The sequence below is a fragment of the Salmo salar genome, chromosome 05, assembly GCF_965601325.2.
Source record: "Salmo salar chromosome 05, fSalSal1, whole genome shotgun sequence".
Taxonomy (NCBI): domain Eukaryota; kingdom Metazoa; phylum Chordata; class Actinopteri; order Salmoniformes; family Salmonidae; genus Salmo; species Salmo salar.
Window position 1 is genome coordinate 77,576,371 of NC_138295.1, and position 26,348 is coordinate 77,602,718.

Sequence of the window (26,348 nt, forward strand, 5' to 3'; positions counted from 1 at the left end):
GGGGGAGGCTAGTTGAGTTACCGCAGGGGGGAGGCTAGTTGAGTTACCGCAGGGGGGAGGCTAGTTGAGTTACCGCAGGGGGGGAGGCTAGTTGAGTTACCGCAGGGAGAGGATGAGGCTAGTTGAGTTACCACAGGGGGGAGGTAGAGGCTAGTTGAGTTACCACAGGGAGAGGATGAGGCTAGTTGAGTTACCACAGGGGAGAGGATGAGGCTAGTTGAGTTACCACAGGGGGGATGTAGAGGCTAGTTGAGTTACCACAGGGGGGATGTAGAGGCTAGTTGAGTTACCACAGGGGGGAGGTAGAGGCTAGTTGAGTTACCACAGGGGGGAGGTAGAGGCTAGTTGAGTTACCACAGGAGGGAGGTAGAGGCTAGTTGAGTAACCACAGGGGGGAGGTAGAGGCTAGTTGAGTTACCACAGGGGGGAGGTAGAGGCTAGTTGAGTTACCACAGGGGGGAGGCTAGTTGAGTTACCACAGGGGGGAGGCTAGTTGAGTTACCACAGTGGGGGGAGGCTAGTTGAGTTACCACAGGGGGGATGTAGAGGCTAGTTGAGTTACCACAGGGGGGATGTAGAGGCTAGTTGAGTTACCACACGGGGGGAGGCTAGTTGAGTTACCACAGGGGGGGATGTAGAGGCTAGTTGAGTTACCACAGGGAGAGGATGAGGTTAGTTGAGTTACCGCAGGGGGGAGGTAGAGGCTAGTTGAGTTACCGCAGGGGGGAGGTAGAGGCTAGTTGAGTTACCGCAGGGGGGAGGTAGAGGCTAGTTGAGTTACCGCAGGGGGGAGGTAGAGGCTAGTTGAGTTACCGCAGGGGGGAGGTAGAGGCTAGTTGAGTCACCGCAGGGGGGAGGTAGAGGCTAGTTGTGCCTCTACATTATGTGCCAAGGTGTACAGTAGGGTCTAGGGTTAGAGAATGTGCATTAGTGCAGGGTCCATGTCAGCAAATGTTCTATATTCAGACATCTGGTGAGAACATGTCCTATAGCTGTCATTCACAGAATCATTTCAACCTGCACGATGACCACCACGCAGTCATCCAACAATATAGAAATCAGAATAGTGGGGCCTACTTATTTCAACCTGTTCAGAACACAGATTACCAGAAGAGAGAAACAATAGGCTGTCACACAGTCCTGGACAAAGAGAGGAGGTATATTGTGCGCTTTTACAGTAGAGCTGCATTGAGCAGGTGATACTGGAACTATCCTGAGGGGTGTACTGTAGGTGGTGAATAGATTATGCTTTACATAGAGAGAGACGGAGAGCACCGAGCTAGTCTGTTCCAGACTGGCAAAAACCCTAGAGATACAGAGAGAGAGCTGCTTGGGAGGGAGGGAGAGAGAGGGGTGGTGGGGTGCAGAACACACCCAGAGCCAGTGAACAGAATGGTTCATAACCAGGGGTGACTGGTGTGTCTGTGTTCCAGAGTGTAGAAGAATAGAATAGAGAAAGATCAGGAGCTGAGAGAACACCCCCTGGTGTTGGTAGTGTTGATGTCACTATAGGAGGAGCTATGGACAGGAGCTCTCTGTCCACTCACACCCAGTCCAACCCTGGTCTTCTCCTCTTCCTTTCCTCCTCAGCTCCTCTGGGATTGACCTGACCCCTATTCCTCTCATCTCCCATTTCTATCATTTCTTCCTCTTGTCCTCCGTGTGGAGCAGAGCCATGCACCCCCAGCGTCCTCTCCCCCAGGCCATGCCCTCCTCCCTCGGGCAGAACCTGCGTGACATGGCCATGGGCCTAGGCAGAGGGAAGAACTTCCTTGGTGGGAACATGGCCTACGGCTTCATCCAGTCCCTCAAGGAGTGCCTCTACTTCGTACTCTGCTGCTGGTGCATCAAGGAGATACTGGACTGACTGAGACACCCAGAGAGGGAGAGAGGGGCACAAGGGTGAGGTTCTCTTTCCTGCGTGTTTCTCTGGACGTGTTTCTCTCTTCCTCCTTTTCACTCTCTTCCGTTTTTCTCTCACCAGCTAAGATGTTAAACACAGCGTGTGAAACGGTGTAAGTATGAGTCTTGTCATTACATACAGTAGATACTGTACATAGTTTCACTCCAAAATAGAAGACGTTTGCCAAACTGTTTTCTGACATTTCCTTTCAGCTACGGTACATGTTACCTGTAAAATATTCTACCAAATATGTAGGACTGTGTAGTATGTTATGGTTTACATGTTGTACTATATGGCCCTGGTGTGTGGATTTGCTCCTCTTAGTGCCCATGATGCAGTTCTGTATTCCTGTCTGGAGGCTTGAGAAACTGATGTGCTGCCTGGTGTATCAGAGGATCTCTGTTATTCTCTGATCCTGAGTCAGTCGGTCTGGAGACCTGCAGTGTGTGTGTGTGTGAAGCATCATCTTAACACCAATCAGCTGATCCTAGACCTGTGGAGAAACCAAACCTGTGAGGCAATGGACATGGCTTTTGATGCTGCTTAGGTCACATTAAATTCCAAGTTGTATTAATTTCTGTACAGTCTTAATATGCAAGGAATAAAAATTAATGTAATATCTGATTTTGTTTGTGTGTGCTAACCAGAGTCAGGTGGTGTGTGTGTGTGTGTGTGTGTGTGTGAGAGAGAGAGAAACAAAAAAGTAGAGCCTGACATCTGCCAATGTCATCATAGTGTCAGGTGGCACCACTCAACATTGGAAAAGCATTGCGTATGGTATATTTTGCATACCCACTCTTATCACCTGCGTGTGTCAATCAATCTGAAAGTGTGCCCATTGAGCGACACGAGAGAGCGATGATCATTGGTGAGATGGGCAAGGAGGGGTGGGACGTCAGAATGTCCTTCCCGGTTGGACAAGAGAGCGTGGCTCACGCAAGCTTCAGAGACTCTTCCAAGTTCCGAAATTGGATGCGTTCAATTAATTTGGCAGAAAGGGATTGATGCACAATTGCCATTTATAAGGAAAACAACGCGTTCAGAGGTAAGTGGAGTAGAAAATGTAATGTTACTTTGTGTTCTTGTTACCATTTTGTCGTTAGATGTTACTGTTTCCTGGTTCTCGACAGAGGTTAAAGTAACTATCTGGATTTTCGGTGGAAGGGATTCAAGTTTTTCATAGTAGGTTGGCAGATAAAACTTGTTATCTTTAATTGAATAGTACATATTTTATAACGGATGTAGTAAAGTTTCAGTATTATTTATTTCTATATTGTGTTGCCACCGGCGGTCACAATGTTGCACTCGATTATGATAATTTTGTCATGGTTCATCAGTGGAGATGCGGTGTGACAGTTGTTGACATTTCAGAGTACACACCTTTGTAGACACTGAGATGGCTAACATGCAAATTAGGTGTCAGGGAGCGATGATTCACTGCCAGGCTTAGGTTTAACACTTGTTTAAACATTTTACAGCCTAGCATCGACTAGACAAGGCCAGCAGTGTAGCGTTGTGACCATTTTTGGTAATTTTCTTTCGCCGAGACAGATAAAGATATATATAATAGGCTGTTGGCACACAGACGGAAGACGCATGTGACAACGCAAAAATAAATGTCGTTTCAGATTAAAGAGAATGAGAGAAACTCGTTTCAAAGCACATCGTTCTCTATTACCCAGGCCTATTTAAGCAAATATAAAGAGGAAAAAGTGCAGTTTGCAGTGGACGCCTGTATAGGCCAAGTGTACTACCACTGGCGCCGAAGTGTTTCTTAATTTGTGAAGTTGATGGGTCTAGAGTGTGTCAGAAGTTCGCTACTCTGTCGGGAGCTCCATGGCTGCCAAATGAATACACCACTTCAGAGGTTTTGTCTAGAAGGGATACAGTTTTAGTCAAAATGTACTTTTCGTAGCAGGTTTAAGATAATTTATGCAGCAGGTTAGGCGAATGAAAATAGCAGGTTAGGTGAACTAGGTTAAGATCAGGAAAATGTTTAGGAGTTAGCTAAAATGCAACTTTTGACTTGAATTTGACAAAAGCTGTATCCCTTCTAGACATGATCCATTTCAGTGTCGAGGACGGAAGAATGAGGGTATCTTTCATTGACACCACATTTTTACAAATGTTTTTTTTCTTTAAACAAGCTAGATTTATTTTATATAAAATTCTAGGCTACTTACTATAGGTCTAGAGAACATTTACAGTGGCAATTTTAACATGTAAATCTTGGTGGGGCAATATATATATCTCAACAATACATTAATTGCACTATAGTGGTGCTTTCTTTTCAGCACCATGGAATGAATCCTTACCACTGCTACACCTGGCTATCAGCGGAGTCTTGTCTGTCAGCGACAGTTAATTCAGCCTCATTTACTGTCTTTTATAAAAACATAGCTGATTTGGCTGACTTGCTTAAGGATCAGCGTCCCGTCAACGGTACAGTTGTAAATCATGTGATAGACTGCATCCAATTTGCTGAGTAGAGTGATGGAGGCTATTTTGTAAATGACATAGCTGAAGTCAAGGATCGGTAGGATAGTCAGTTTTATGAGGGTATGTTTGGCAGCATGAGTGAAGGATGCTTTTTTGCGAAATAGAAAGCTGATTCTAGATTTAATTTTGGATTGGATATGCTTAATGTGAGTCTGGAAGGAGAGTTTACAGTCCAACCAGACACCTAGGTATTTGTAGTTGTCCACATATTCTAAGTCCGGACCGTCCAGAGTAGTGATGCTGGACGGGCGGGCAGGTGTGGGCAGCAATCATTTTGAAGAGCATGCATTTAGTTTTACTTGCAGTTGGAGGCCACGGAAGGAGAGGTTAGTTAACAGTGTCCAAAGAAGGGCCAGATGTATACAGAATAAGTGTCTTATATCGGCTGAAAGCTTAAATTCTTCTTAATATAACTGCATTGTCCAATTTACAGTAGCTATTACTGCGAAAAAATGGCATGCTATTATTTGAGGAGAGCTCCTAACAACAAAACACTTTTTTCACCGGCAATAGGTTTGATGAATTCACCTCTGAAGGTGGAATGTGTACTTACATTCTGAAATTTTGCTCTGATTTATCATCCAAAGGGTCCCAGAGATAACATGTCCTTTTGTTAGATAAAATCCTTTTTAATATCCTAAAAAGGTCCATATAGCATGCATGATCAATTTTGTATTTCCACTCGTTCAATTTGCAAAGAAAGGAATCTGTGAAAATCTCACCCTAAACGTTGTTAGAACGAGTCAAATCACGTTCATATGTATTCCTCAGAGATCCTAGAAGGTAACAAGACTTCACTATATCGTTAGGGGTGTAGTATATCCTATAGGACACCATATTTGGTCAGAGTGCGATGCCTTAATGGCACGCCGATGACGCGGGTGGTCATCACTTGAACTACTGTATCTTTGTCAAATAAGCACCAATCGGGGTCAAACAAGGCCAGCTAGATGGCCAATGAGCTGGGCTTTACCATGTATTTGTTGTAAAATGTAGCTACTAACCTTGTACGACAGCATCCCTTTTCATATTGGACAAAAATTATAAGGATATTCACAGTTATGAAAACTGGTTGTTTTTCAAATGTTCAACGTATAATATGGCTACTAATACTTGGAAAGCTAAATCAAGTCCAAGTATACAGATTTGGCGATATTCTTGCCGAAAAGTGTTATATGAATGTGAATGTCTCCTTCATGATTTGCCCAAATGTACATAGGGACTTCACACTAAAAGTCTTGTAGTTCACTCATACTTCAAGTTATCCATCTGAAACTTTGCAGATACACTGCTGCCATCTTGTGGACACTATCGGAAAAACAACCAGTGATAGCTACAACTGTGACCTTTCTCTTCCATTTCAAAGATGGTGGTAGAAGACCGGTTGTTGTTTTTCCTTTGTATTTTCTTCTACCAGATCTATTGTGTTTATATTCTCCTACATTCAATTCACATTTCCACAAACTTCAAAGTGTTTTCTTTCAAATGGTACCAATAATATGCATATCCTTAGTTAGATTTTGGTTTGTCATTTAGGTGAAAATTGAACAAAAGGGGGCTATTCCTAAGAAGTTTTAAAACAAATGTGGTTTCTACTGACAATTAAGATGTACTAACTATGTCATAATGGGACAACAAGCGGATAAGAAGCATTCCATAATTTCAATTAATACAATAATGATTGAGCAAGGATGGACATAGTCCAATATAACTTTGTTCAGCACTTTTGAAATGTACAGCGACAGAATTCAGAACATGGGCTGTTCCTCCGGTTCTGACTTGGTGTACAGGGAGAAAACCATAAGAAAAATAAAGGGGGCATATACGCAGACAATGAAAGCTCTTACAATATTTGATGATTACGTTTCTCTAAAACATGGCTATAGGCTACATGTGCACCACCAAGTCAGAACAGGGCGGCAGGTAACTGCCTGTAGTGGTTAGAGCATTGGATCAGTAACCGAAAGGTTGCAAGTTCAAATCCCCGAGCTGACAAGGTAGAAAAAATTGTTCTGCTCCTAAACAAGGCAATTAACCCACTGTTCCTAGGCCGTCATTGAAAATAAGAATTTGTTCTTAACTGACTTGCCTAGTTAAATGTACTACACAACATATCACTTTCTTAGCTATAGTATACATATCTCCCTGGAATATTACATTTATGCAGCAGAATACAATACATGTAACTGTGTAGGTTCCGTCCCTCTCTTCGCCCCAACCTGGGCTCGAACCAGGGACCCTTGCACACATCAACAACTGACACCCCACGAAGCATCGTTACCCATCGCGCCACAAAAGCCGCGGCCCTTGCAACGCAAGGAGAAACCCTACTTCAAGTTTTAGAGCGAGCGACGTCACTGATTGAAACGCAATTAGCGCGCACCACCGCTAACTAACTAGCCATTTCACATCGGTTACACTCACCCCCCTTTTGACCTCCTTTTCCGCAGCAACCAATGATCCGGGTCAACAGCATCAATGTAACAGTGTAGGTTCCATCCCTCTCTTCGCCCCAACCCGGGCTCGAACCAGGGACCCTTGCACACATCAACAACTGACACCCACCGATGCATTGTTACCCACTGCGCCACAAAAGCCGCGGCGCTTGCAACGCAAGGAGAAACCCTACTTCAAGTCTGAGAGCGAGCGACGTCACTGATTGAAACGCAATTAGCGCGCACCACCGCTAACTAACTAGCCATTTCACATCGGTTACACTCACTTGAACAGGAAGGTGGCACAGCGGTCCTTTGTGGGCAATTTCTGTCATCAAACTTTGTCATCAAAGTCTGGCATTCTCTAGATTTATGGTGCTTTCTAGAAAGAGGCACAAGTCCTGACTTGTTATTTAGAGTTGGATGACCGTTCAAAACGTATTTTCCCAGTCGGAGCTAGTTTTTCTCTTTTTTTTTTACGTGTTCCCAGTTGTCTGGAACTCACTGAAGTCTGAGATTTCCCAGTTCTGAGTTTCCAGTTGTTTTGAATGCTGTAGAAGTCTGGGTTGACAGCATGGCTAATGTATTCACCCTTTTGTGGCCCATGGTGTTTGAATGTTTATCCTTTGAAGCTTGGAAAAGAGACCCTTAAACCAAGACTTGGACTACACACCCTTTCCACTGAATAGCAGGCTAGTGATTGCTTTGCAATGTTTGCAGTTAGCCACTGATTCCTTCCAAACCACTCATTGTTGAATTTGACATTTCCAACTTGTTGTGTAATGTTTGTCCAATTACCGATGAGCAACGATACATTTTATGTATAATTTCTCTTCATATGACAAGTATTGAAAGGATTTGCCAGTAGATTGTTGACTTGGTTCATGATTTTGACTGCTAGCTAGGACATTGAAAGTATGATGTTGACATGATCAGTCCAATCAAAGCTTCGGTAGACATGTGATTTGAAGACATTTTATCTGTGGCCAAAGACCTTGAGCCTTCTTGGATGGGCACCCAAGAGACTTGAATTTTCAAGCTCTACCCGTAGATTTTGTGGTGACTTAGTGTCCCCATGAGACACCTGCATTTTGGAGCTGCCTTACTCAAGAAAGCAAAAAAGAGACTGTATGCGGCTTTATTAACTCAATGATTGTTTGCAAACTGACATTAATGCCAAAATAACATGCAAAAAAATACATGTGTATATATGTGTTATTTGTATATTTTTAGCTCTGCCCTGAATGACGGGTTGCCACTGCCTCTTTAAATGCTCCACAGTTGAGACAGTGGCGCTCCTTCAGAATGCGTGTGCATATTTGATTCACCAGGGCACTGTTCGCTCTCTCTGTCTTGGCGTCTATCTCATTAGCTCTATATTTAGCTTGGTTAATATCTATATTTAAGTCATTCCACGATATGCTCCACAATGCTCCATTGGCCCTAGGCGACGTTCAACAGGCCTCTCATGGGAAGAGCCTGATTAGAAGACCTAAATGACTGTGGGACAGAGAAGAGACATGGGGGACTAAAGTGTGTCATGCAGTGATCTGACAGAAGTGGCATGATTGAAGATGATGTCAGACACAATGACAATAATAACCCGTGTTGGAAGTAGCCTAGAAAGTCCAATTTAATAGAAGAACATACTTTTGAAAGTAGACAGGACACTTTTATCTAGGCTTTCAATAAACGTACTAATGCATGTATGCAGTTTATTGCGCCGTTTTATAACCCAGTCCAGTATTTTCAGTCAGTTGGTTTCTGCTCCAGTAATTTCAGCCTGAGTGAAGGTGCCTCCTGCACTGCCTGGCCAGACATAGAATCACAATGACTAGAATGGACTAGCTCTCTAAAATCCACCATCCACCGAATGACAATAGAATTTGCCATATTGTGCATGTGTAGTAGAACTTTGAGAAAGGCACAATAAAATAGATTATGTGGTTGGCATCAATTAATCGAACATTAAATAAATACTGGGCCTTCATGCACCTAATATGGCTCCTGGTGTAGGCCAATCCACTGCTCCTTTGGGAATGTCTGTTCTACTAATTCTAATTCTACAATGGCCCAAGCCATAGTAACCCCTGTCTCTGCCAAAGCATGCGTCAGCCAGTCAGAAGCCAGGGTAGCCACAATGCTAGCAACACACACTACTACTAATGAAGGACTGAATACACTCACAGAAGTGTGCACTTCATGTACACACACACACACTTCCTGTGCATGTAAAAACAGAGGATGTAAATGAGTTTAAGCAGCAGAATGCGGAGTGGAACAATACTGTAGCATACTGATGCTGTAGGGCCTTCAGTAGCAGAATGAGGAGTGGAACAGTACTGTAGCACACTGATGCTGTAGGGCCTTCAGTAACAGAATGAGGAGTGGAACAGTACTGTAGCATACTGATGCTGTAGGGCCTTCAGTAGCAGAATGAGGAGTGGAATAGTACTGTAGCACACTGATGCTGTAGGGCCTTCAGTAGCAGAATGAGGAGTGGAACAGTACTGTAGCATACTGATGCTGTAGGGCCTTCAGTAGCAGAATGAGGAGTGGAACAGTACTGTAGCACACTGATGCTGTAGGGCCTTCAGTAGCAGAATGAGGAGTGGAACAATACTGTAGCATACTGATGCTGTAGGGCCTTCAGTAGCAGAATGAGGAGTGGAATAGTACTGTAGCATACTGATGCTGTAGGGCCTTCAGTAGCAGAATGAGGAGTGGAATAGTACTGTAGCACACTGATGCTGTAGGGCCTTCAGTAGCAGAATGAGGAGTGGAACAGTACTGTAGCATACTGATGCTGTAGGGCCTTCAGTAGCAGAATGAGGAGTGGAACAGTACTGTAGCACACTGATGCTGTAGGGCCTTCAGTAGCAGAATGAGGAGTGGAATAGTACTGTAGCACACTGATGCTGTAGGGCCTTCAGTAGCAGAATGAGGAGTGGAACAGTACTGTAGCACACTGATGCTGTAGGGCCTTCAGTAGCAGAATGAGAAGTGGAACAGTGAACTGTACTGTATCATACTGACACTGAGCGGATGGTCGGGGGGCCGGAACAAAATTACAAATAGTTTTAGACTGTAAGTTGACCGCAAGAAGCCCAAACAGATACCGTGGCAAGAAAAAGTATCTGAACCCTTTGGAAATACCTGGATTTCTGCATAAATTGGTCATAAAATTTGATCTGATCTTCATCTAGGTCACAACAATAGACAAACAAAGTATTCTTAAACTAATAACACACAAACAATACGTTTTCATGTCTTTATTGAACACACCGTGTAAACATTCACAGTACAGGGTGGAAAAAGTATGTGAACCCTTGGATTTAATAACTGGTTGACCCTCCTTTGACAGCAATAACTTCAACCAAATGTTTTCTGTAATTGTGGATCAGACCTGCACAACATTCAGGAGGAATTTTGGACCATTCCTCTTTACAAAACTGTTTCATTCTTGGGATGTCTGGTGTGAACTGCTCTCTTGAGGTTATGCCACAGCATCTAAATCGGGTTGAGATCAGGACTCTGACTGGGCCACTCCAGAAGGCGTATTTTCTTCTGTTTTAAGCCATTCTGTTGTTGATTTACTTCTGTGTTTTGGGTTGTTGTCCTGTTGCATCACCTAACTTCTGTTGAGCTTCAATTGGAGGACAGATAGCCTAACATTCTCCTTCAAAATGTCTTGATTAACTTGGGAATTAATTTCTGTCAATGATAGCAAGCAGCCCCAAACCATAATGCGCCCTCCACCATACTTTACAGTTGGGATGTTTTGATGTTGGCGTGCTGTGCCTTAATTTCTCCACATAGTGTTGTGTTCCTTCCAAACAACTCAACCGTAGTTTCATCTGTCCACAGAATATTTTGCCAGTAGCGCTGTGGAACATCCAGCTGCCCTTTTGCGAACTTCCGACGTGCAGCAATGGTTTTTTTTGGACAGCAGTGGCTTCTTCCGTGGTGTCCTCCCATGAACACCATTCTTGTTTAGTGTTTTATGTATCGTAGACTCGTCAACAGATGTTAGCATGTTCCAGAGATTTCTGTAAGTCTTTAGCTGACACTCTCTAGGATTCTTAACCTTTTCTTAACCTCCATTGAGCATTCTGCACTGTGGTCTTGCAGTCATCTTTGCAGGACGGCCACTCCTAGGGAGAGTAGCAACAGTGCTGAACTTCCTCCATTTATAGACAATTTGTCTTACCGTGGACTGATGAACATCAAAGCTTTTAGAGATACTTTTGTAACCTTTTCCAGATTTTTGCAAGTCAACAATTCTTAATCTTAGGTCTTCTGAGATCTCATTTGTTTGAGGCATGGTTCACTTCTGGCAATGCTTCTTGTGAATAGCAAACTCAAATTTTGTGAGTTCTTTATAGGGCAAGGCAGCTCTAACCAACATCTCCAATCTCGTCTCAGTGATTGGGACTCCAGGTTAGCTGACTCCTGACTCCAATTAGCTTTTGGAGAAGTCATTAGCCTAGGAGTTCACATACTTTTCAAACCTACACTGTGAATGTTTAAATGATGTGCTCAATATAGACAAGAAAAACACAATAATTTGTATGTTATTAGTTTAAGCACACTGTTTGTCTATTGTTGTGACTTAGATGAAGATCAGATCAAACGTTATGACCAATTTATGCAGAAATCCAGGTAATTCCAAAGGGTGCACATACTTTTTCTTGCCACTATGTTTGACTAAAATAATAATTTCAAATCTTGCTTACATTTGTATACAACCACGTGTCTCTCTGTTATGCATGCGAATACTTGAGAACAGACTCTCTTGGAGCTGATTTCCTGGTGTTTTTAGTCATTTTAGTATCTGTACATGAAGCCTATAGCAATACTATTCAGGCCCTGGGGGCCTCTCTGCAGTACTGCTGCCTTTCTCCTCTCCCTCTGGCCCTTACTCTATCAAGCAATGTAATTGAATCATCCATGACATGCACACACTTGGTTTCCCAGGTTTAAATCAGTTGAAGGAAAGAATGAAAACCAGTAGAACTGTGGACCTTGAGGCCAGGATTTCAATATTACTGGCCTACTGTAGGACTATCTATAGCATGTGCTGAAGTACTGTGTTTGACTTGCAGGTGCTGGACAGAGCCACGAGGGGGTAATGTCTGACAGCGGTGGTGCTGCCAACAGCAATAGCTGGACTGTCCTCACAGCAGAGGTACGCTCTCTTCACACTTTACTGTGTGTGTGCACTGCAGAGTTTACAAAAGTTTGAGTTTTGAACATTTGTTTTTCAAATGGGATTAATGTGTCACCATATGGGTCAATGAAATAATGTGTGTGTCTCAGGAGACTGTTGCTGAGACACTGAGGCCTGTAGAGGAGAAAACAGAGCACCATGAAGATACACCCAGTCATACTGCTGCAGAGAAACCTACAGGTACACCCAGTCATACTGCTGCAGAGAAACCTACAGGTACACCCAGTCATACTGCTGCAGAGAAACCTACAGGTACACCCAGTCATACAGTGAGCACCAAAAGTATTGGAAATGTTTTGGCTCTGTACTCCGGATTTGAAATGAGGTTATTTTCATACATATTGGGTGAACTGTGTAGAAATAACAGCACTTGTTGTACATAGTACCCCTAGTATAGGGGAAAATTTCACTTCTCTATTAAAGTAGTCAAACGTTTAGTATTACATAAAGCGTGTGACTCTACATACTTGTTGGATGCATTTGCTGTTTGTTTTGGTTGTTTCAGATAATTTTTTGCCCATTAGAAATAAATGGTAAATTAATGAATTGTATAATTTTAAGTCATGTTTATTGTAAATAAAAATATAATATGTTTGTAAACACTTCTACATTAATGTGGAAGCTGCCAAGATTACGGATAGTCCTGAATGAATTGTGAATAATGATGAGTGAGAAAATAAGACGATCAAATATCACCCCCCCCCCCCCCCCCCCCCCAAAACAAAATGCTAACCTCTCCTGTTATTGTAATGGTGAGAGACTAGCATGTCGTGGCGGTATGATATAAAATGCTAACCTCTCCTGTTATTGTAATGGTGAGAGATTAGCATGTCGTGGCGGTATGATATAAAATGCTAACCTCTCCTGTTATTGTAATGGTGAGAGATTAGCATGTAGTGGCGGTATGATATAAAATGCTAACCTCTCCTGTTATTGTAATGGTGAGAGATTAGCATGTCATGGGGGTATGATATAAAATGCTAACCTCCTCTGTATTTGTAATGGTGAGAGATTAGCATGTCGTGGGGGTATAATATAAAATGCTAACCTCTCCTGTTATTGTAATGAGAGATTAGCATGTCTTGGGGGTATGATATAAAATGCTAACCTCCCTTGTTATTGTAATGGTAAGAGGTTAGCATGTCTTGGGGGTATTACATAAAATGCTAACCTCTCCTGTTATTGTAATGGTGAGAGATTAGCATGTAGTGGCGGTATGATATAAAATGCTAACCTCTCCTGTATTTGTAATGGTGAGAGATTAGCATGTCGTGGCGGTATGATATAAAATGCTAACCTCTCCTGTATTTGTAATGGTGAGAGATTAGCATGTCGTGGGGGTATGATATAAAATGCTAACCTCTCCTGTCATTGTAATGAGAGATTAGCATATCTTGGAGGTATGATATAAAATGCTAACCACTCCTGTTATTGTAATGGTGAGCGATTAGTATGTCTTGGGAGTATGATATTTGTGCGTCTATCTTTCTGACTCATCGTTATTCACGATTCATTCAGGACTATCCATAATCATGGTAGCATCCACATTAATGTGGAAGTGTTTTGAAGTGTTTATTTACAATAAAAGTGACTACAAAATGACACTACATTATTAACCATTAATTTCCATTGGGCACAACATAATATGAAACACAACCAGAACAAACTGCAAATGCAGCCAACAAGTTTGTAGAGTAACAAGCTTACTGCAATCATTGTGTGCTAGGAATATGGGACCAAATACTAAACTTTGGACTAATTTAATACACATAATATAAATTAATTTGTCCCAGTACTTTTGGTCCCCTAAAATGTGAGGACTATGTACAAAAAGTGGTGTAATTTCTAAATGATATGGATGACTATACCCTGAAATTAAAGTAGAGTCTGACTTTAACCTCAGTCACTGTATCATTTCAAATCCAAAGTGCCGGAGTACAGAGCCAAAACGACAACAAAAAAATCACTGTCCCAATACTTTCGGAGCTCACTGTATTGCCACATGAGAACCTACAGGTACACAACACATATTGCAACAGTGGTGATTTTTAGCATGTAAATCTTGGTGGGGCAAACTCAATTTTTTTTGTTGTTGATTCATGCCAATAAAGCCACTAAACAACACTACACAATACATCAATTGCAATATAACGGTGACAAACAGTGCCCACAAACTGTTAGGGCCTACATGAAGTTGTCCCAACAGCAGAGCATTCTTTTCAACACCATGGAGTGAATCCTTACCACTGCTACACCTGGCTATCAGCTGGGCCTTGTCTGGCAGCGACACAGTTCATTCAGCCTCATTTACTGCCTTTAAAAAAACATAGCTGACTTATTAACATGGCTGACTTATTTAACCTCTCTGGGCCTACTCAACAGCCAGTGTAATCCCGTGGCGCGATATTCAAATACCTTGGAAATGGTATTACTTCAATTTCTCAAACATATGACTATTTTGCACCATTTTAAAGACAAGACTCTCGTTAATCTAACCACACTGTCCGATTTCAAAAAGGCTTTACAACGAAAGCAAAACATTAGATTATGTCAGCAGAGTACCCAGCCAGAAATAATCAGACACCCATTTTTCAAGCTAGCATATAATGTCACATAAACCCAAACCACAGCTAAATGCAGCACTAACCTTTGATCATCTTCATCAGATAACAATCCTAGGACATTATGTTATACAATACATGCATGTTTTGTTCAATCAAGTTCATATTTATATCAAAAAACAGCTTTTTACATTAGCATGTGACTAGCATGTGACTAGCATTCCCAACGAACACTTCCGGTGAATTTACTAAATTACTCACGATAAACGTTCACAAAAAACATAACAATTATTTTAAGAATTATAGATACAGAACTCCTTTATGCACTCGCTATGTCCAAATTTAAAATAGCTTTTCGGTGAAAGCACATTTTGCAATATTCTGAGTAGATAGCCCGGCCATCACAGGCTAGCTATTTTGACACCCACCAAGTGTGGTACTCACCAAACTCCGATTTACTATTAGAAAAGTTTGATTACCTTTGCTGTCTTTGTCAGAATGCACTCCCAGGACTTCTACTTCAATAACAAATGTTGGTTTGGTTCAAAATAATCCATAGTTATATCCAAATAGCGGCGTTTTGTTTGTGCGTTCAAGACACTATCCGATGGGTAAAGAAGGGTGACGCGCCCGACGCGTTTCGTGACAAAAAAATTCAAAATATTCCATTAACGTACTTTGAAGCATGTCAACCGCTGTTTAAAATCAATTTTTATGCTATTTTTCTCGTAAAAAAGCGATAATATTCCGACCGGGAGTGGTGGTTTTCTTTCAAAGAGAGAGAAAGTAAACATGGTGTCGGCTCGGGCACGCGCCTCCAGTCTCATTGTCCTCAGATCGACCACTTACAAAATGCGCTAATGTTTTTCAGCCAGGGCCTGCAAAGCCACCATTCAGCTTTCTGGCGCCTTCTGAGAGCCTATGGGAGCATTAGAAAATGTCACGTCATGCCAGAGATCCCCCGTTTTGGTTAGAGATGATCAAGAAGGCCATGAAATGGTCAGAGAGAGCGCTTCCTGTTTGGAATCTTCTCAGGTTTTGGCCTGCCAAATGAGTTCTGTTATACTCACAGACACCATTCAAACAGTTTTAGAAACTTTAGGGTGTTTTCTATCCAAATCAAACAATTATATGCATATTCTAGTTACTGGGCAGGAGTAGTAACCAGATTAAATCGGGTACGTTTTTTATCCGGCCGTGCAAATACTGCCCCCTATCCCCAACAGGTTAAACAAATGTGGTTTCCTCTGACAATTAAGATGTACAAACTTGTGCCATAAGGGAACGATGAGCGGATAAGAATCAATCTGTAATTATGATTAAGACATTAATGAGCGAGCTAAAATGGACGTAGTCAATATAACTTTGTTCAGCAATTGAAATATACAGTGACAGAATTCAGAACATGGGCTGTTCTTACAGTATTCCTCCTGTACACCAAGTCAGAACCGTAGGATCAATAAAGTGGGCATATAAGCAGACAATGAAAGCTCTTACAATATTCAGTGTCTACATTTCTCCAAAACAGGCTATAGGCACAAGTCAGAACAGTAGGCTATGTTATGAGGGGGAAAGTTACCAAATCTATTAGGGTGAGGCACATGAGCTACTAATAGCTTACTACACAACATATTTAGCTGAAGTACACATATCTCCCTGGCATATTACATCATTTATGCAGCAGCATACAAGACATGTTTGGACTCATCTTGTTGTGCTCACTTGAACAGGAAGGTGGCGCAGCAGTCCATCTTGTGGGCAACTTTTGTCATCAAAGTCTGGCATTCTCTGGCTTTATGGTGCTTTCAAGACAACTGGGAACTCTAGGGGGGGGGGGGGGGAACAAGGTCAAATCATGATCTTCAGGTCGGAGCGCTAGAAAGAGGCTTGAGTTCCCGACTTAGAATTCAGAGTTGGATGACCATTCAAAACATATTTTCCCAATCGGAACTTGTTTTTTTTCCCCCAGAGTTCCCACTTGTCTTGAACTCACTCAAGTCTGAGATTTCCCAGTTCCGAAATATGCCGTGTTCAAAACAACGTGGCAGATTTCGGAACTGGGAAATCTGACTTGAGTGAGTTTATCCTTTTAAGCTTGGAAAAGAGACCCTTAAACCCAGACTTGGATCACACACCCTTTCCACTGAATAGCAGGCTAGTGATGGCTTTGCAACGCTTGCAGTTAGCCACTGATTCCTTCCAAACCACTCATTGTTGAATTTGCGATTCCCTACTTGTTGTGTAATGTTTGTCCAATGGCCAATGAGCAACGATACATTTAGTATAATTTCTCTTCATATGACAATTATTGAAAATGATTTGCCAGTACATTGTCGACTTGACTCATGATGACTGTTTGCTAGCTAAGATTTTGAAAGTATCATGTTGACATGATCAGTCCAATCAAAGCTACGGTAGATAGTGTATTCAGACCATTGACATTTTCCACATTTTGTTATACTACAGCCTTATTCTAAAATTGATTACAATGATAAAAAAAACTATCTACACACAATACCCCATCATGACAAAGCAAAAACGTTTTTTATTTTAGCAAACTTATGTATCACATTTACATAAGTATTAAGATCCTTTACTCAGTACTTTGTTGAAGCATCTTTGGCAGTGATTACAGCCCCGAGTCTTCTTGGGTATGATGATACAAGCTTGGCACACCTGTATTTGGAGTTTCTCCCATTGTTCTCTGCAGATCCCCCTCAAGCTCTGTCAGGTTGGATGTGGAGTGTCGCTGCACAACTTTTTTTAGGTGTCTCCAGAGATGTTCGATTGGGTTCAAGTCCGGGCTCTGGCTGGGCCACTCAAGGACATTCAGAGACTTGTCCTGAAACCAATCCTGCGCTGTCTGGGCTGTGTGCTTAGGGTCATTGTCCTGTTGGAAGATGAACCTTCGCCCCAATCTGAGGTCCTGAGCGCTCTGGAGCAGGTTTTCATCAAGGATCTCTCTGTACTTTGCTCTGTTCATCTTTCCCTCGATCCTGACGAGTCTCCCAGTCCCTGCCGCTGAAAAACATCCACACAGCATGATGTGCCACCACCATGCTTCACCGTAGGATGGTGCAAGGTTTCCTCCAGACGTGACACTTGGTATTCAGGCCAAAGAGTTCAATCTTGGTTTCATCAGACCAGAGAATCTTGTTTCTCATGGTCTGAGAGTCCTTCAGGTGCCTTGTGGCAAACTTCAAGCTGGCCTTTAACTGAGCAGTGGCTTCGGTGTGGCCACTCTACCATAAATGCCGGATTGTTGGAGTGCTGCAGAGATGGTTGTCCTTCTGGAAGGTTCTCCCATCCCCATAGAGGAACTATGGAGTGCTGTCAAAGTGACCATAGGGTTCTTGGTCACCTCCCTGACCAGGCCTTTCTCCCCCGATTGCTCAGTTTGGCCGGGCGGCCAGTTCTAGGAATAGTCTTGGTGTTTCCAAACTTCTTCCATTTTAGAATTATGGAGGCCACTGTGTTCTTGTGGACCTTCATTGCTGCAGAATCTGCCACCACAGAAAGCGCTGAGCTAGGCAAAAACACCTGCATTTTGGAGCTGCGTTACTCAAGAAATCTAAAAAGAGACCATGTTTGTATGCAGCGTTATTAACTCATTGTTTGCAAACTGATATGTGAAACATATTAATGCCAAATAACATACAAAACAGGTGGGGCTCTGCCCTGCCGTGAATGACGGGTCGCAACTGCAATAGTATAACCTACAGGCACTAATACTGTTATACTACTTAACCTCTAACATGTCTGTCTGTCTATCAGAGAGTAGGCCTGGGGAGGATGCAGTGTCTGCTGAAGAGTCTCACTCTGTGAAGCTACAGCAGGTTAGAGATCCATCTCTTATGACACCCCACCTAGGATCATATCTAGCTAGAGGAAACACTGACTGATCTTGGACACTAACAGTTGTTTCACATCCATCCCCAGGAGACCCAGGAAACACAACCAGAGAGAGATAAGGATTACACCCATGACCTTCCCTTTGACCCTGTCCCTGACTCAACCCCTGCCCTTGACTCCTCTGCTAGTGTTGCTCCTCCGAGCTCTCTGTTAGAAGTCCCCGCCCCCACAGGGCTTGACCCAGATACACACAGCCAATCCAGAAGCCTCCCTGGGAACCCAGCCCCTCCCATCTCTGACCCTGATTCGTTCTCTGACTCCTACACCCACATTAGCTCCTCCCCCGACCTTGAAGAGCCCCCTGCCTTGCTGCTCAACACTGAGCCACCGGAAGAGGTGGGGCTTGTACAGGAAGTGGAGGGGTATATACAGGATGTGCATCATCATTATGAGGAGGGGCTTGGGCAGGAAGAGGAGGAGTCTGATCTGTCTGAGGTCGGGGCCAAGACAGGTGAGACACAAGGCATCTGTCTGGATCACCGTAACAACATTAGCTTCACTGTCACTTCGCCTTAAAATGTAGTTTGAGTGAACTGTCCCTTTAAAGCTAATGTTTAGTGGTTCTACGTCCCCTCTTTCTCCCTGGGCCAGACTCTCATCTGGAAGCAGAGGTGGTGGGGGAGGAGGAAGGGGTGTCAGGGGTGAGGAGGAGGAGGGGGTCTCTCCTGGCGGCTCTGGAGCGGATCGGAAGGGAAGAGGAGGAGGAGGAGGAGGATGAGTTCCGGATTCCGCAGCAGAGGGAGCAAGAGGAGACTGGTTTCTCTCTCAACAAGTGCATCCTAGGAGCTGTCATACTGCTGGGCCTCGGAACCATCTTCTTCTCAGGTGTGTGTCTCTGCAGTTTCTGTTACCATGGGAACATACAATATTGTTACCTTTAAGTGAACGGTGTATGACCTACACACACCTGTATGTCACCTGTGCCTGTCTCTTCTCTATGACAGTAACACAATGTGCTTCATATAATGATGACTGATCAGACTAAAGGGATTTGTCCCCCACATCACAGCTAGTCAGTAGTGTGTTGGTTGAAGTAGTGGTCACAGATAAAGGTCTATCTGAGACTGTATTATGTCTACAGGTGTCTTCATGGACCTGGATGGTGGTAGGTTGTGCGTGTGTGTGTGTGTGTGTGTGTGTGTGTGTGTGTGTGTGTGTGTGTGTACCAGAGGAAAAGAGGAGTGTTATGCGATTAACACTCACATGCTTGGTTGACAGTGCTCTCCATGCTTTCCCAAGATGCACTGCTCTCTCTAGATCTACACTGTATATAATATTACTATTCAATGAATGTTAGAAATTGATATTCGCTTAATGATTTAGTTTTTTTCCCCCCTGTGTAACTGAAGGGTTACTTAGCCAATTACAAATGACAAGTGCATGTTGATAATGATAATGTGTGTGTGCATGCTGAGGGGGCTTTGTGCAGGTGAATGTTTCCTGCCCATCCTCATGACACCGTTTGAGTGTGTTTTGATGCATTATGTTGGATCTCAATGCTTTGATGAGGAAGCTCCTGACATGCACTGATGCACTGTGTGTTGCATTCCATCCTTGTGTTTTGTTGTCATGGTGATGGTGCATCCTAGTGTTTGTGTGTAGAGTGATGTGTATTGTCCCCAATGTATTATGTCATATGATGTCTGTGGTTGTCTCCATTGTCTTTATGATGCATTATACTTGTTATAACTGTGATATAATGCCTTGTAACATTCTTTGTCAGTCTTGTGATGCGTTATAACAGCTGTTGTCCTTCCAGAGGGGGACTATGATGCCAGGGAGCTGAGAGAAACAGAGGTGGTGGGAAAACAGGTCAGCCTCTTTCTCTCTCTATCTTATCCCCCGCTAACTTCAAAATTCAAGTGTGTGTGTGTGTGTGTGTGTGTGTGTGTGTGTGTGTGTGTGTGTGTGTGTGTGTGTGTGTGTGTGTGTGTGTAATGTTTGTCTGTGTGTTATCAAAGGAATGGCTGAATCCTGAGGTTCCTCTTCCACCACCTGTAGATGTTGACAGTACAGACCAACTGAATAAACTGGCTAAAGAAGACCCACGGATAGCTGTACTGCAAGCCCAACTCCTGGTAGGCCCCTCTCTCTCTCTCTCTCTCTCTCTCTCTCTCTCTCTCTCTCTCTCTCTCTCTCTCTCTCTCTCTCTCTCTCTCTCTCTCTCTCTCTCTCTCTCTCTCTCTCTCTCTCTCTCTCTCTCTTCCTCTCCCCCTCTCTCTCTTTCTTTCTGACTTAATGTACAACTGTGTGTGTGTGTGTGTGCTGCCTATATTCTCAAAGGGTCGTCTTTGTTTTTTTTTAAATCAGGCACAGAAAGAGGAGCTAAAAGTAGCCCAGAAGGAGGCGGAGGATGGAGGGAAGGAGAGAAAGAAGAGGGAGGAGGTGGAGAAGGAGCACGGTAGGCTGAAGAAAGAGATGACATCGCTCCCTGTCCTTCAGAAGGAGAACGAGAGGATGAAGAGAGAGCTGGAGTCTGTTCCTGTCTTACAGAAGGATCTAGAGACACTCAGAGCCACAGTGACTGAACTAAAACACAGCACAGGTACTTAGGAGTAGACCTGGCTTCAAATACTATTTAAAATCATTTACAATACTGTACTTCAGCTGGGCTTGATTGAGAATGCCTGGCACAATAACATTTTCTTAACTGCAAGCCCCGCCCACCTGGTACGCCAGGCATGCTAAAGCAATCCCTAAAAGTATTTGGAAGATTTCCAGTAGTATTTGAACCCACAGGTCTGTGTAGGAGAGAGGGAGGGGAGTAGGGAATGTGAAGGAGGGAGGAAGAGGACAGGGGGAAAGAGCTAGCTAGTGACACTAATAGCCACAGTGACTGAACTAGCACACACACACAACATGTACATGCACACAAACACAAACATTTCTAATTCTCTTCAATTCTTTCCTTAGCCAAAGAAGCAGCTTCACCTCCAGTCTCTGCCTCTGTCCTGCCCCCCTCTGGCCAAGCTGGGGATGACAGCCAGAACACAGCCGGAACGATAGAGAGAGAGGGCAAGAAACCAGGGAAGGGAGAGAAAAAAGAGTTGAAGGAAGAGAAGACGGATTGGAATAAGGGAGGGAAGAAGGGTTATAAGGTAGAAAAAGAGTGGAGAAGTGGAAAATATGACCAGGAGAAAGAAGGAAAAGAGGAGAAAGAGTGGAAGAAGAAAGAAGACAAGAAGGGAGAATGGAAGAAAGATAAATCTAGCAGAGGGAATGAGGGCAAACCATGGAAGGACAGAGGAAACAAGATGGAATGGAAGGAGAAGAGTGAGAAAAAAGACTGGAAGGTGGAGAAAGATTGGAAAAAGGAAAAACCTGAAAGATGGAGTGATAGCAAGGAGTGGAAAAAAAGCAAGGATGAGAGGAAGGGAAAAGAGGAGAAAAATCAAAAGAAAGGAGGTTGGGTTGAGTGGAAGGGAGAGAAGAATGGAAAAGAGGACAAAAATCAAAGAAAAGGAGGTTATAATAAGGGCAGGGATGAGTGGAAGGGAGAGAAGGAGTGGAAGGGAGAGAAGAATGGAAAAGAGGAGAAAAATCTAAGAAAAGGAGGTTGGAATAAGGGCAGGGATGAGTGGAAGGGAGAGAAGGAGTGGAAGAATGACAAGGATGACTATAAGGACCTTGGCAAAGGATGGAAGGAGAGAGGAGAGAGAAAGGAGTGGAAGGAAGAGAAAGACTGGACAAAGAAAGACGGAAAGAAAGACGTCAGTAAAGAGTGGAAGAGTAAGGACAACAGGAGAGAAAATGAGTGGTCTGATGGAAATAGAAAGATGGAAGGATTGAAGGAGGAGAGAAACGGAGGAAACTGGAAAAAGGACAGAGGGAATGACAAGTACGAGAAGGACCACCACTACTCTCAGGAAGGGCAGAAAGAGAGGAGAAAGAGAGAAAAGGGCCCTCCCCAAACCCACCGCCGACCCCCCCTTGAGCAACCTGACTACTGGAGTCACCAGAGAGAACGACTGCAGCACAAACCCAACCCTCAAACCCACTGCAGTTCAGTGGAGGCCTGCGCCCAGGCAGAGGGGCTGCTCCCTGTCACCATGCCGGAGTTTGAGGCCCTGCTCCTGGGTTACCTGGTCAAGGCAGAGAGGGTGGGGGTGGAGGCCTCCAAGAGGGAGGAGCTCAGTAAGCTAACCAAGGAGTTCTTCAGTGACGGAGTGTTCGTTCACGACCAGATGAGCTTCAAGGACTTTGTGGAGGATGTGGATGACATCTTAGAGGATATGGTGGAGGATGAGGAGGTAGAGGAGGAGATGGATGACTTTGAGGAAGAGGCAATGAACAGGTTTTCAGTTCCAGGGAGAGGAGAGAGGGAGAAGTGGAAGAAGGAGAGTGGGAGAGGACGGGTGTGATGGAGTGAGAAAGAGAGTCAACACATGTCAGGAGGAGCGGAAAGATGGAGGTGGAGGAAAATAGATGGATGTGCTACAAGGTAGAATTTAGGAGGAGCAATATATATATATATTACGACCACCGTTCAAAAGTTTGGGGTCATTTAGAAATGTCCTTGTTTTTGAAAGAAAAGCACTTTTTTTTTGTCCATTAAAATCAAATTGATCAGAAATACAATGTAGACATTGTTAGTGTTGTAAATTACTATTGTAGCTGGAAACTGCTGATTTTTAATGAAATATCTACATAGGCGTACAGAGGCCCATTATCAGCAACCATCACTCCTGTGTTCCAATGGCACGTTGTGTTAGCTAATCCAAGTTTATCATTTTAAAAGGCTAATTGATCATTAGAAAACATTAGTGTCTAGTTTGAGAAACAGATGCCTCACAAGTCCTCAACTGGCAGCTTCATTAAATAGTACCCGCAAAACACCAGTCTCAACGTCAACAGTGAAGAGGCGACTCCGGGATGCTGGCCTTCTAGGCAGAGTTGCAAAGAAAAAGCCATATCTCAGACTGGCCAATAAAAAGAAAAGATTAAGATGGGCAAAAGAACACAGACACTGGACAAAGGAACTCTGCCTAGAAGGCCAGCATCCCGGAGTCGCCTCTTCACTGTTGACGTTGAGACTGGTGTTTTGCGGGTACTATTTAATGAAGCTGCCAGTTGAGGACTTGTGAGGCATCTGTTTCTCAAACTAGACACTCTAATGTACTTGTCCTCTTGCTCAGTTGTGCACCGGGGCCTACCACTCCTCTTTCTATTCTGGTAGAGCCAGTTTGCACTGTTCTGTGAAGGGAGTATTACACTGCGCTGTACGAGATCTTCAGATTCTTGGCAATTTCTCGCATTGAGAAATTCAATTCTCAGAACAAGAATAGACTGAGTTTCAGAAGAAAGCGCTTTATCATTTTCTCTAGATATTTTTAATGTTCTTTTACATACTAACATCATTTGAGCCGGAATACAGTGAAGAGGAGTTGAGACAGCGAGAACAAGAATTGCGAGACCAGCAAGCAGCGATGGGGAGCCACGGGCAGACTAGTGGTGCCTATGCAGGTGCTGTCTAGCCATGCCGACAGAAGAGAACGTGGTCCCGTGTGGCTCAGTTGGTAGAGCATGGTGTTTGCAACGCCAAGGTTGTGGGTTTGATTCCCGCAGGGGACCAGTACAGGAAAAAATGTATGAAATGTATGCATTCACTACTGTAAGTCGCTCTGGATAAGAGCGTCTGCTAAATGACTAAAATGTAAATGTATTTCTCAGAACAAGAATAGACTGATGAGTTTCAGAAGAAAGGTCTTTATTTCTGGCCATTTTGAGCCTGTAATCGAACCCACAAATGCTCATGCCCCAGTTACTCAACTACTCTAAAGAAGGCCAGTTTTATTGCTTCTTTAATCAGTACAACAGTTTTCAACTGTGCTATCATAATTGCAAAAGGGTTTTCTAATGATTAATTAGCCTTTTAAAATTGAATTAGCTAACACAGGAGTGATGGTTGCTGATAATGGGCCTCTGTTCGCCTTTGTAGATATTCCATTAAAAATCAGCCGTTTCCATCTACAGCAGTCATTTACAACATTAACAATGTCTACACTGTATTTCTAATCAATTTGATATTTTAATGGACACAAAATGAACTTTTCTTTCAAAAACAAGGACATTTCTAAGTGACCCCAAACTTTTCAACGGACATATATATATATACACACACAGTCTTGTATATCTAACCTTGTATAACTAACCCATTCAAAATCCTGTACCCTAATGTTAATCCTTAAACCTATCTCCTAACCACAAAACTTAACCTAGCTCCTAACCCTGAACTTAATTCTAAATCTAACCTTAACCCTAAACCCCCTAGAAATAGCATTTGACCTTGGGGACTAACAAAATGTCCCCAGTTGGTCAAATTTGTTTGTTTACTATTCTTATGGGGACTTCTGGTCCCCACAAATATAGTGAAACACGTCCAAACACACACACACACAATCTATTAATTTCTTTAATCTTATGCTATTTTCCATTTCAACAGTTTAAAAGTCTGAATGAGTAATGTATTACACACACACACCTCAGGCATTCATTTCAGAGGGATATGTGAAGTTGTTGATGGGAGTAGAGAGAGAGACTAGCAGGCCAGTGGCACTGAGGAAACAGAGATCCATCCAGCAGTCTTAACATAGCTAGTGGGAGGGGACTAGAACTTGTCTCTCAATGGCCAATCCCAAATCAACCCCTCGCCTAACCTCTTACTGTCCCCAAGCACATAGGAAACCAAACCACCCAGGATCGCTAGCCTAAAACAGTGGTGTAACACTGTTTCATAAAGAGGAGTGTGTTTCCTCTATAGATTACACTATGCATCGTGCACTGCCAAGTTAACCCTTTCACTGGCCGCGTGTAGTGTTGGTAGCTTTCATTCATGTCAATCATTTCTGTTAACTTATTTATTAATAACTTTATTTTTGTTTGTGACATGCTCTTTAAAAGTCATTAAAGGATAGATTTACAAAGTGACTGAAGTACTGAGGAGGAGGAGTGAATGTAACGTGATGGTGATGCAGGTCTTTATTTTCATGTCAATGTTCAACAGGTTGTAAATAGTGCACTAAAACACCACACTCTTACAAAACATTTGAATGATATATTCTATTTAAAATAAAATAGAGGATTTTATAAATGTCAAAAGGCACATTAACTTGCTTTGGAGACAATGTAATATGTTGACCATGCATCCATCCTTTTGGATAAAGAGGGAATGTATTGAAAACACTAAAACGTCTTTACTTTTGGTTATGTTGCAACAGTTATTATGAAGCAAAATGCTCATGGCACTTAAGATAAGGATTGTCTCCAGGAAAGAAAACAGTTGGATGTTGTGGTTCAACTGGTCTTTACAGTCCTGTATTTACCAGGTATTTACTTACATAGTAGAATGATCATTACATCAGAATAACCACCTAATAACAACTTTTTTTATTATTATTTTTTAAATTGTAATAGTTTCTAATTCTGTTGAATTCTTTGTGATAAGTACCAGAAAGTATGACTTGTTACCATAGTTTCATAGTAAATACCTGGTAGATACCAGATGAAGCAGGGCTGTAAAATAAAGTCTTACTGATGCCCTATGTTTACATGATGGTAACTGTGTAAAACTGATGATTGACAAGCCCATATCCACTAAAAGATTGATTGACTGGACATTTAAGTTGAACCACGTGGGCTTACAGCAGCATCTTTCAAAACTCCACTTTGTGTGCTTTAAATGTGCAAATGTAATATGGTACGATTGTGATAAAAGCAACCTAATAAATGAAGCTTTGACCTTCTGAAGAACAGTTGTCGTGTTGTTGTGTCCAAAATGTCAGCTTCATGCCAACTGATTAGTGGTGAGA

At 42.9% G+C, this 26,348-nt stretch overlaps 2 protein-coding genes across 8 annotated transcripts; both read left to right on the forward strand.

Moving 5' to 3' along the window:
- The first annotated feature begins 519 nt into the window (after positions 1-519).
- LOC106575558 (lens epithelial cell protein LEP503) lies at positions 520-2,527 on the forward strand. Of its 2 annotated transcripts, XR_006769983.2 has the most exons (3): positions 590-1,902; positions 1,985-2,015; positions 2,228-2,527. XR_006769983.2 is itself a non-coding variant. In XM_045718932.2 (2 exons), the coding sequence occupies exon 1, from the start codon at positions 1,676-1,678 to the stop codon at positions 1,865-1,867; it is 192 nt and encodes a 63-aa protein (XP_045574888.1). In that variant the 5' UTR covers positions 520-1,675; the 3' UTR covers positions 1,868-1,902; positions 1,985-2,527. The 2 variants fall into 2 exon arrangements, 1 of the variants encoding a protein (XP_045574888.1); XM_045718932.2 differs by having other exon boundaries at positions 520-1,902; positions 1,985-2,527.
- Positions 2,528-2,770: 243 nt separating this feature from the next.
- On the forward strand, positions 2,771-26,289 carry pbxip1b (pre-B-cell leukemia homeobox interacting protein 1b). 6 transcript variants are annotated; one of them, XM_082975603.1, is made up of 11 exons: positions 2,771-2,948; positions 11,943-12,025; positions 12,157-12,319; positions 18,403-18,464; positions 18,568-18,991; positions 19,132-19,365; positions 19,622-19,645; positions 20,300-20,352; positions 20,502-20,618; positions 20,851-20,941; positions 21,454-26,289. In XM_082975603.1, the coding sequence occupies exons 2-11, from the start codon at positions 11,969-11,971 to the stop codon at positions 22,899-22,901; spliced, it is 2,673 nt and encodes an 890-aa protein (XP_082831729.1). In that variant the 5' UTR covers positions 2,771-2,948; positions 11,943-11,968; the 3' UTR covers positions 22,902-26,289. The 6 variants fall into 6 exon arrangements, with proteins under 6 accessions (XP_082831729.1, XP_082831730.1, XP_014007576.3 ...); XM_014152101.3 differs by having other exon boundaries at positions 2,772-2,948; positions 20,851-21,085; XM_082975601.1 differs by having other exon boundaries at positions 2,772-2,948; positions 12,157-12,283; positions 20,851-21,085.
- The last annotated feature ends 59 nt before the right edge of the window (positions 26,290-26,348 follow it).

What these genes read in the sequence shown, in the direction of transcription:
- pbxip1b (XM_014152101.3), top strand. Translation starts at nt 11,969, where the DNA reads ATGTCTGACAGCGGTGGTGCTGCCAACAGCAATAGCTGGACTGTCCTC. An exon ending in CTTCATGGACCTGGATGGTG is followed by an intron (nt 19,646 to 20,299) that starts GTAGGTTGTGCG and finishes TTGTCCTTCCAG; the next exon opens with AGGGGGACTATGATGCCAGG. An exon ending in TACTGCAAGCCCAACTCCTG is followed by an intron (nt 20,619 to 20,850) that starts GTAGGCCCCTCT and finishes TTTTTAAATCAG; the next exon opens with GCACAGAAAGAGGAGCTAAA.
- LOC106575558 (XM_045718932.2), top strand. Translation starts at nt 1,676, where the DNA reads ATGCACCCCCAGCGTCCTCTCCCCCAGGCCATGCCCTCCTCCCTCGGG.